At 43.5% G+C, this 9,856-nt stretch overlaps 1 protein-coding gene and 1 pseudogene across 1 annotated transcript; one reads left to right on the top strand and one right to left on the bottom strand.

The window, feature by feature from the left end:
• Positions 1-405: 405 nt before the first annotated feature.
• LOC133754527 (transcriptional repressor protein YY1-like) lies at positions 406-4,804 on the top strand (annotated as a pseudogene).
• On the bottom strand, positions 4,660-6,042 carry LOC133754526 (proliferation-associated protein 2G4-like). Its single transcript, XM_062184978.1, has 2 exons — positions 5,338-6,042; positions 4,660-4,737 (listed from the first exon to the last, which is right to left on the bottom strand). Exons 1-2 carry the CDS (start codon positions 5,914-5,916, stop codon positions 4,660-4,662), a joined length of 657 nt encoding a protein of 218 aa, XP_062040962.1. The 5' UTR covers positions 5,917-6,042.
• Between the last annotated feature and the right edge of the window lie 3,814 nt (positions 6,043-9,856).

Here is a 9,856-nt window from a genome sequence, read left to right as displayed (position 1 = left end):
TAATGGACCCAGATTTTTCTAAGGTAACTGAGTGCCTATTTTTTCCTGTACACTTGTCTGTAGTATTACATTTTCATTTATGTAAAAGTTTATTTTCTTCAAGTAATGTATTAACTTGGATGAAAATGAAGATGTTATGGAATTTTCAGAATGGGTCTGTCTCAGCCCTCCTTGGCTTTGTTTTAGGCACTTATATCAGAAAAGAAAAGATAGAAAAATACATTTTGGGTTCCCTTCCTCTCTACCATGACACTCTTTGGTTAATATTTGTCATTTTGTCATATTTGATTCTCTAGACTCCCTGAAAAATCCCCTACTTCATTAGATGGAGTCCTTGTCTCACCATGGCAGTGAAAAGTTAAAAATGTTCCAGCTTTGCATTTAGCTAGGTCATGGACACATGCCATGGCACTTGCCAGCCAAGTGTGTCAGGGACATCATCTGAATCAGACTTACTCGCATGAAAAAAAGGAGCTGCAGATCCTTCCAGTGAAAGTGGAGAGGAGCAGGAGCTGCAGAACATTGCCAGGGGTGGGTGTGCCGTGGGATGTCATGTGTTCGCTAGTGTCTGGGGTACTGCTCTGCAGAAGACAGGGCTTATGGGGGCCAGTGCTGTGGCATAGCAGGTAAGGCTGCCACCTGCTGTGCCAGCATCCTATATGGGCACCAGTTTGAGTCCTGGCTGCTCCACTTCTGATTCAGCTGTGCTATGGCCTGAGAAAGCAGTAGAAGATGGCCCAAGTCCTTGGATCCCTGAACCCATGTGGGAGAACTGAAAGAAGCTCCTGGCTCCTGGCTTTGGATCAGCTGAGCTCCAGCCATTGTGGCCAACTGGGGAGTGAACCAGCAGATGGAAGATCTCTCTCTCTCTCTCTCTCTCTCTCTCTCTCTCTCTCTTTCTCTGCCTCTCCTCTCTTTCTGCCTCTCCTCTCTCTGTGTAACTCTGACTTTCAAATAAATAAATAAATCTTTTAAAAAAAGAGCTTATGCTTATGGGTAGTGGACATGGAAAATATATGGGACATTTTGCAGCAAGATTTGGGATGAATTTTCCAACCCCTGAACCTCTTAGAGATTAGAATACACTTCTAATGCATAACTTCCTCTTATGCTTAATTAGGTTTTTGTTTTGAGCTGTTTTTGATGAAACAGCAAGGAATTCTGAGTTATAGACTTCCTATTTCAGAGACAGGAAAACATTAATGCCTGCATTATAATTAAATAATGCCTATCACCCTTTCTTAAGCAACAAATGATCATAAATTCTCTCTTTGCTAATAATTAATGAGCATGGTGATTCTTTCCACTGTAACCACTTTTCCACCTACACTCCCTCTCCTCTTCCTCCTTCCTCTCCTATTGACTTGGAATGTCTTACACAGCTAGGGTGAACATTTAACCCGCTTGGCCCTAAATTTTTATACACTTCAACTTTGTGTAATTATTAATATGCCCTTTTTATGACCAAGTTTATGTAAGAACAACAAATTATATATTCACCTAATACTGACAGTCATTAAATCAATTTTTATTTTCTTCTCTATTAGGCAGTTCTTGAGGGGCAGAAATATTCATTTTGTATATCATTTATTCATTCAACTAAAAGACTGACTGTCAAGATGCTGAGTTTTAGTGTCAACGCAAATATGTTTCTAGACCCCATGAAGTTTACAGTCTGGCAAGAAAGAGCAATCTACCCAAAGAATATTGTCTGACACAGTAAATGGTGGTGTGAAGTCAGTGGATAAATATTTAAGCATTCTTAATCCATCCAGTACCAACTCTAATCCCATGATCTCTAATTGAGAGAAGTAATCAGAAACATAGAACTCCATGTTACCCAGTTATCTCTTTGAATTTCTGCTTAAAAATAAAACATATCAACACACAAATACCTAGAACTGCATAATATTTATATACTGTTTTGATATTAAAAATAAGAAAAAATTACCATGAAATAATAGCAACTTTGAATCTCCTTTATTTTCTAGACAAGTTATAATCTTATGTGGTTCTTTACAGTGTAAATTATTTTTGTAGGTACTCTTTGTATCTTTCACATGTTTTCCCTATGAGAAATCAGATTTTAAAAACTGATACCCAAGACAAAAGAAAGATTTTTTAAGCTAGTATTATATGTTGATTGGCTCTTTAAAAAAGATTTATTTATTTATTTGAAAGTCAGAGTTACACAGAGTAGAAGGGGAGAGAGAGAGAGAGAGAGAGAGAGAGAGAGAGAGAGAGAGACATCTTCCATCTTTTGGTTCCCTCACCAGTTGGTCACAATGGCTGGAGCCGTACTGATCTGATGCCAGGAGCCAGGAGCTTCTTCTGGGTCTCCCAAACAGGTGCAGCTGCCCAAGGATTTGGGCCATCTTCCACCACTTTCCCTGGCCATAGCAGAGAGTTGGATTGAAAGCAGAGTAACCAGGAATCAACCTCCACCCATATGGAATGTCAATGCTGGTGGCAGCTTTACCTGCTTTGCCACAGCGCTGGCACCTTGATTGGCCTTTAACTTGGTGTTTTTTAATATTATTAAAAAGTCTATGTTTTTCTAAGCTCTTTCCATTCAGTTTCTCCTTTGTAAACTCCAGATAATACTGTCCCCAGAATTAATCTAAGGTATAAATGATATGATATAAGGCATTTAACCGCTTAACCTGTCTCCTTGAATACTCAGCTATGTTATCTCTGTGTCCATTCTTCTGTCTGTCTCTGTACTAGATGAATAAAAAGTGTAAAATGATTTGAAAAGAACTATAAGGGTTTCGTGCTGTGGTGCTGCTGCCAATTGGGGAGTGAACCAGCAGATGGAAGATCTCTCTCTCTCTGCCTCTCCTTCTCTGTAACTCTGACTTCCAAATAAATAAATAAATCTTAAAAGAACTGTAAACATCAATAAAACACAAATAAAAATTGTGTCAAGGTGGGAGCAGGGAGCCAGAGACTATCAGCAACATAGTCATCTATTTAAGAAATGATATTTTAGATCAATTTCAATGTGGTGTATTTCTGAAAAATAAATGCGAAGTATCTTAACAGTCTAAGTATGCTTTTTTTAAAAAAAAAGAAAAATGGACTGAATTCAGTTCATTATCTCATCATTTTTATTGCCTGTCATTCTATTAAGTGACAAAGGGGAGACATTTGCTTTGACCAGTCTCTGGGAATCTTTGGACTGCTGCCTCTTGAGTTGCTGAGAGGAGGGTTTTTTTTTTTTCAGTTGTCTTATCAGGAATATGTTCAGCTTTGGGTTTTATGCACATTAACTATTACTGATTATGATCCAGAACCTTCCCTATGGCGGAGTGGTAAGCAATTACCACAAAGGTTTTGTGACTTATAATAAATACAAATGATTTGGGGAAATAATACTAGTCTCCAAAATATGAGACAACTATTAACAAAGCATTTTTGTTTTAGGTTTGGATTTTCTTTCCCTTATTCCAGTTGATCCCCAGGTATGTATCCTGAATTTAAGCAACTAATTTGTATTTGATTGTTGGTTATGTCATACTAACTAAAAATGACCAGTTGCATAAAATCAGGACAGTCAACACTAAATTATTTACACTGATGGAAAGGAAGTACTATGTAGTAACTATTCAGACTTTTATTTGGAGAAATAAAGTTGCTTTTTTTCCAGTTTATAACATCCTTAATACCTACATTTGTAATTTTATTGGGCTCAATCAAGTTGGCATTCCTTACAAACATTTGAGTGTTTAGAATGAGTGCAGTGCTGGAGAGAAAAGCTGTACAGGGCAGGTTTTCATTTTGTATATAAACATTCTGTACATGGAAAATAATAACTAAAGCTGATCAAACACACACACACACACACACAAAAAATGTGTCAAGACCCTGGAGGGCCAGTTCTCGGTCACCATGTGGTCCTCAGATGAAAAAAAATATATTGACCACGAGACGGTGGTTGAAGAACAGATCATTGGAGAGAACTCACCTCCTGACTACTCAGAGTACATGACAGGGAAGAAGCTTCCTCCGGGAGGGATCCCCGGCATTGACCTCTCAGATCCTAAACAACTGGCCGAATTCGCTAGAATGAAGCCAAGAAAAATTAAAGAAGATGATGCTCCAAGAACAATAGCTTGCCCTCATAAAGGCTGCACAAAGATGTTCAGGGATAACTCTGCCATGAGAAAGCATCTGCACACCCACGGCCCCCAAGTCCACGTCTGTGCAGAGTGTGGCAAAACTTTCGTGGAGAGCTCCAAACTAAAATGACACCAACTGGTTCATACTGGAGAGAAGCCCTTTCAGTGCACATTCGAAGGCTGCGGGAAACGCTTTTCACTGGACTTCAATTTGCGTACACACGTGCGCATCCACACCGGAGACAGGCCCTATGTGTGCCCTTTCGACGGTTGTAATAAGAAGTTTGCTCAGTCAACTAACCTGAAATCTCACATCCTAACACATGCCAAGGCCAAAAACAACCAGTGAGAAGAGAGGAGCCCCCTGGGCCTCAGGAAGCTTCTTCCAGGAGTATGGTTGGGAATAAACAAGCCTCTCCTTTGTATATTGTTTCTAGGAAGAATTTTAAAAATGAATCCTACACACCTAAAGGACATGTTTTGATAAAGTAGTAAAAAATTCAGAAAAACTTTAAAAAGATGACATTGCTAAGATGCTCTATCTTGCTCTGTAATCTCGTTTCAAAAACACGGTGTTTTTGTAAAGTGTGGTCCCAACAGGAGGACAACTCATGAACTTCGCATCAAAAGACAATTCTTTATACAACAGTGCTAAAAACGGGACTTCTTTTCATATTCTTATAAATATGAAGCTCACCTGATGCTTACAATTTTTTTAATTTTGTATTTTCCAAGTGTGCATATTGTACACTTTTTGGGGATATGCTTAGTAATGCTATGTGTGATTTTTCTGGAGGTTGATAACTTTGCTTGCAGTAGATTTTCTTTAAAAGAATGGGCAGTTACATGCATACTTCAAAAGTATTTTCCTGTAAAAAAAAATTATATAGGTTTTGTTTGCTATCTTAATTTTGGTTGTATTCTTTGATGTTAACACATTTTGTATAATTGTATCGTATAGCTGTATTGAATCATGTAGTATCAAATATTAGATGTGATTTAATAGTGTTAATCAATTTAAACCCATTTTAGTCACTTTTTTTTCCCAAAAAATACTGCCAGATGCTGATGTTCAGTGTAATTTCTTTGCCTGTTCAGTTACAGAAAGTGGTGCTCAGTTGTAGAATGTATTGTACCTTTTAACACCTGATGTGTACATCCATGTAACAGAAAGGGCAACAATAAAATAGCAATCCTAAAGAAAAAAAAAAAAAACAGGATGCTTCAGTTGGTGGGACAGCATACCTTCAATTGGTGTGCAGTTAAATGAGTGGGCAACCTTGTTCCAAGCTTCTGTCACCTGTGTGTTCTGATTTCCAGGTTTGACCAGGCGCAGGGCAGCCTCAGCACAAAGGTGAGCGGCCTTAATGACATCTGCTTTCCGCCCTGTCACTTGGGTCCCCTGAGCTACACCGACCACGAAAGTGTGAGCCACATTTGCGATAAAGCCATCCACATGGACCCCAAGGTCAATTTTTACCAAGTGACCTTCCTTGAGAATATAGTCCTGATCACTCTTCAAAGGCGAGAAGTGACACACACAGTTATTTACTGAAATGCTGGTAGGAAAGGCAATACCTTTTTTCATCTCCTTTTCTTTCTTGAAGATCTTCCCTGTCTCTTCCATGATCATGGCATCACCCTTCTCACACAGGCTCAGCACGGACACACCTGAGCTGGATGCTTCCACCAAAGACCGAAGTACCCGGTTGGCGATGTCGCCCCCCATCTTATACTTGGTCACGACCAGGTCCTCGGCGATAGTTTGCTCCTGCTGCTCGTCCTCGCCCGACATCTTCCCACCACCACCACTGCAGCCTCGTTTCCCCTGAGCCGCCGCCTCTGTCACCCTCCCCAGCCGCAGGCTGTGGTCAGAGCCCCCACAATCCGCGAGGAGAGCGCGAGCGAAAGCGCGAGCAGGCAAGGCAGCGGGCGGGCGGGCGGGTGAGAGAGGATGTTGGCCGGCGCCGTGGCTTAACAGGCTAATCCTCTGCCTTGCAGCACCAGCACACCGGGTTCTAGTCCTGGTTAGAGTGCCGGATTCTATCCCGGTTGCCCCTCTTCCAGGCCAGCTCTCTGCTATGGCCTGGGAAGGCAGTGGAGGATGGCCCAAGTCCTTGGGCCCTGCACCCACATGGGAGACCAGGAGAAGCACCTGGCTCCTGGCTTCAGATCAGCGAGATGCACCAGCTGCAGTGGCCATTGGAGGGTGAACCAACAGCAAAAAGGAAGACCTTTCTCTCTGTCTCTCTCTCTCTCACTATCCACTCTGCCTGTCAAAAAACAACAACAACAACAAAAACAAAACAAAAAAAACCTGGATGTTAAACCACGCTTTCTACACCTCTGTTAAAAGTTACATTGTATTGTAGTCATTTATGATTTCTAGGGCCAAAGCAGTAAATAAGATTTTTCTGGAAGAGACAGAGGTTATGAGGGAGCCAGGATTTAGGGTCAGTAGCAGCAGTGGGTGTCACTCTTTAAGATTTTGATTCAGGAAAGGAAGAACAGCAAATGATCCTTGAGATTTTGGGGTGGGAAGAACAGGAAGAAGGGACATAAACAAAAGCAAATGCCCTCTGGTAGTGGGCACTCACCCCAGCCTACAGCCCTTGGGGAGGGCCAGCTGGTGTCTCTAGGGATGCTGCGGCCTGGACTCCATTTCCCAGAGTCCCCAGGAGCTCCGACATAATCTGCGTTCCGAATGCCTGTGCGCGTGCGCGTGCGCGTGCTAGTGCCCGCCCATGGGTTGCTCCAGAGGGAGTTCATTCCCTGGTGGAGGTCAGCCCTGGGGGTTGTACTGCTCCTTCTCCCGAATTTACTGCATCTCCTGCTCTGCACGTGTGATCCCAGGCAGTTTCCGAGCGCTCACTCTGAGCCTGCTTCCTGCTGCTTCTTCCCTCTTCATAGTCCGCCTGTGGGTCCCACATGCCAGGGACTCTTTCTGCCCCACTCTCCCGGCTTCGCTCCCCGTGGGTCCGGAAGAAAGGGTACCTGCTCCTGGGACTTTCTGTAGCAGATTTAGTGTACAGGAAGGGGCAGAGATGCGTGTGGGAGAAGGGTGGGTGCCAGGGGGGCTGGCGGCTCCCAGTGAGGCTCACTTCTCAGTGATCATGGCAGCTTTCCCCGAGGTCAGGGCTGGGACCTGGGCAGTTCTGTCTCCCACCTCCGCTTCCCAGGCTCCCAGAGCCCGGACTCTCTCCTGCAGAACCTCACCCAAACTGTCCCTAATGTGCTTTATTTAGTGGTTACAGGAGAGAGAAGGCAGCGTTCTGGAAAACTGCACACGCAGGGCAGCTGAGAGCACAGGGAAGGAAGGCGGGGAGACTCCCCCTCTCCAGTTAAATAAGCCTGGTTCCCACTGTGGGTGGTCTCAGAATGCAGTGTGGCAGGGCCTCTTGATGTTTCCTAGGCTGGTTCCTGCAGGGTGGGGCTGGATGGCCTTCAGCAGAGAGCCTGGGGCAGCAGAGGGGTGGGAAGGAGGATCTGACTAGGATCTGCTCTCATCCTGCACCTCATCTTCCTGGTGGGGTGCCCGCGGACACACCTGCAGGGTGTGGCCCTGAGTGTTCAGCTTTTTCCCAGAGGGAGCAGTGTGAAGCTTGTGTAGCAGCTTTGTGCATTGATCCCTCTCCTGTATTTAATTATCAGATTTTTCCAATCTGGAATTTGGAGCTGTTACAGAAACCTGGGGTGGGAAAATTCCCTTCTTTTAAACAGGCAGAGAGACAGGGGAGGATCCACGGAGTTTATATTAATGGCCACAGGCTCAGCTGGAATGATTTCCTGAGAATTGAGCATCAAATTCAAGTTTCTTAGAATATGTATAGGATCATCAGCATCATACCTCAGCTGTTACAGTTCTGGTGGCTTTAAATGGCAGCCTACATGACTTAGGACCACATTTCCAATGATTGGTGTCTCCAGTTGTTTGTAAAAGAGAGACCAGGGGCAGATTTATGAGGACAGATTTATGACTGGAGTTTACAGAAGCAGAACTTAGGGCATCTTCCCTCCCTAGACAAGATTTCAGTGGGCAGCTGTTTCACTCATTAATTATGAGCATCCACTTTTTAAGGTTTGTGTTGGATGGGGTCCACTTCTCTTTCTTTGTCTCAGGTTGTGGCTGTATTTCTTCTATAAGGCCATGGAATTGTAGCTGATGATTTATTTGGCTGCTTTTCATTTTCTGTCTTCAGCTATTTCTTCTCCTGTTAGCAAAGCTGTCAACTGTTTTTACCTGCCACTGATCCCTTTGCAAAGTGAAAAGTGAACTAAAATTAATGCAAGTCTACTGTGTTGTCAATAACTGGAGCTTTTTTTTTTAAAGATTTATTTATTGACCAGTGCCGCGGCTCAATAGGCTAATCCTCTGCCTGCAGCGCAGGCACACCAGGTTCTAGTCCTGGTCGGGGCGCTGGATTCTGTCCCGGTTGCCCCTTTCCAGTCCAGCTCTCTGCTATTGCTCGGGTGTGCATTGGAGGATGGCCCCAGTGCTTGGGCCCTGCACCCGCATGGGTAACCAGGAGAAGCACTTGGCTCCTGGCTTTGGATCGGCGTGGTGCGCCAGCCACAGTGGGCCAGCTGCGGCGGCCATTGGAGGGTGAATGGCAAAGGAAGACCTTTCTTTCTGTCTCTCTCTCACTATCCACTCTGCCTGTCAAAAAAAAAAAAGATTTATTTATTCATTTGGAAGTCAGAGTTACACAGAGATTGGCAGGCAGAGAGAGAGAGAGAGAGAGAGCGATGTCTTCCATCTGATGGTTCACTCCCCAATTGGCAGCAGCAGCCGGAGCTGTGCTGATCTGAAGCCAGTAGCCAGGAGCTTCTTCTGTGTTGAAGCTGTTTTTTAAAATAATTATTTGTTTATTTGAAAGGCAGAGTTAAAGAGTGGCAGAAGCAGAGATAGATGGGTGGAGCTGTTTTGATACAAAACCAGGAGCCAGGAGCTTTGTCCAGGTCTCCTTGTGGGTGCAGGAGATGAGGGATTTGGGCCATCTTCTACTGTTTTCCCAGGCCACAGCAGAAAGCTGGATGGGAAGTGGAGCAGCCAGGATCCCAACTGGCACCCATATGGGATGCTGACACTGCAGGCAGTAGCTTTACCCACTATGCAACTAACTGGAGCTCTTTTAATCTGAGTTTGCATAAAGTGGAGAATTACGGCATCATAAATACAGGTAAGTAACAATTTTTCTCTACCTAGTACTTTACAGTTACCCAGTGATCCACTGAGAATCTTATATTCCACACTGTGTAATTAAGGCCAGTAACTTGTCTTATTTTGGGTTCTGTGTTTAAACCCATGGCATTTTTTACATAGGAGGCAATTAGTTCTACAATTTCATAGAGACTGGTGTGTGGACGCATCTATAGAAGTTATAACTGTGAGAGTGGTAAGAAAGAAGAGGGGAAGTGGAGTAGAAGATGTGCCCTTGAAAACTATGGCTGACTTTTTGTGACAAACTGTGTTTGAGTGCTTCACATGTTCTGATAGAAAGGTGTTGCCACCAGGTTACTACTATATTTATTTAGTTAGTTAGTTTTTAAAAATTTATTTATTTATTTGAAAATCAAAGTTACACAGACAGAGAAGGAGAGGCAGAGAGAGAGAGAGAGAGAGAGAGAGAGAAAGAGAGGTCTTCCATTGGGTTCATTCCCCCAATGGCTTCATCATTGTGAACTTTGCTCAGTTCCTGGCCTATACCTTTCCTTTAACCTAGTACTTTGCCATG

This window comes from Lepus europaeus, unplaced genomic scaffold, assembly GCF_033115175.1.
Source record: "Lepus europaeus isolate LE1 unplaced genomic scaffold, mLepTim1.pri SCAFFOLD_138, whole genome shotgun sequence".
NCBI classification, from domain to species: domain Eukaryota; kingdom Metazoa; phylum Chordata; class Mammalia; order Lagomorpha; family Leporidae; genus Lepus; species Lepus europaeus.
This window is presented reverse-complemented; position numbering and strand designations above follow the sequence as displayed.

Bases quoted from the DNA above. Each gene is read 5' to 3' on its own strand.
- LOC133754526 (XM_062184978.1), bottom strand. From the start codon at position 5,916: ATGTCGGGCGAGGACGAGCAGCAGGAGCAAACTATCGCCGAGGACCTG. The intron at 4,738-5,337 runs GTTTTTTTTTTT...TTTGATGCGAAG, and splicing joins CCCACCAACTGAAGCATCCT to TTCATGAGTTGTCCTCCTGT.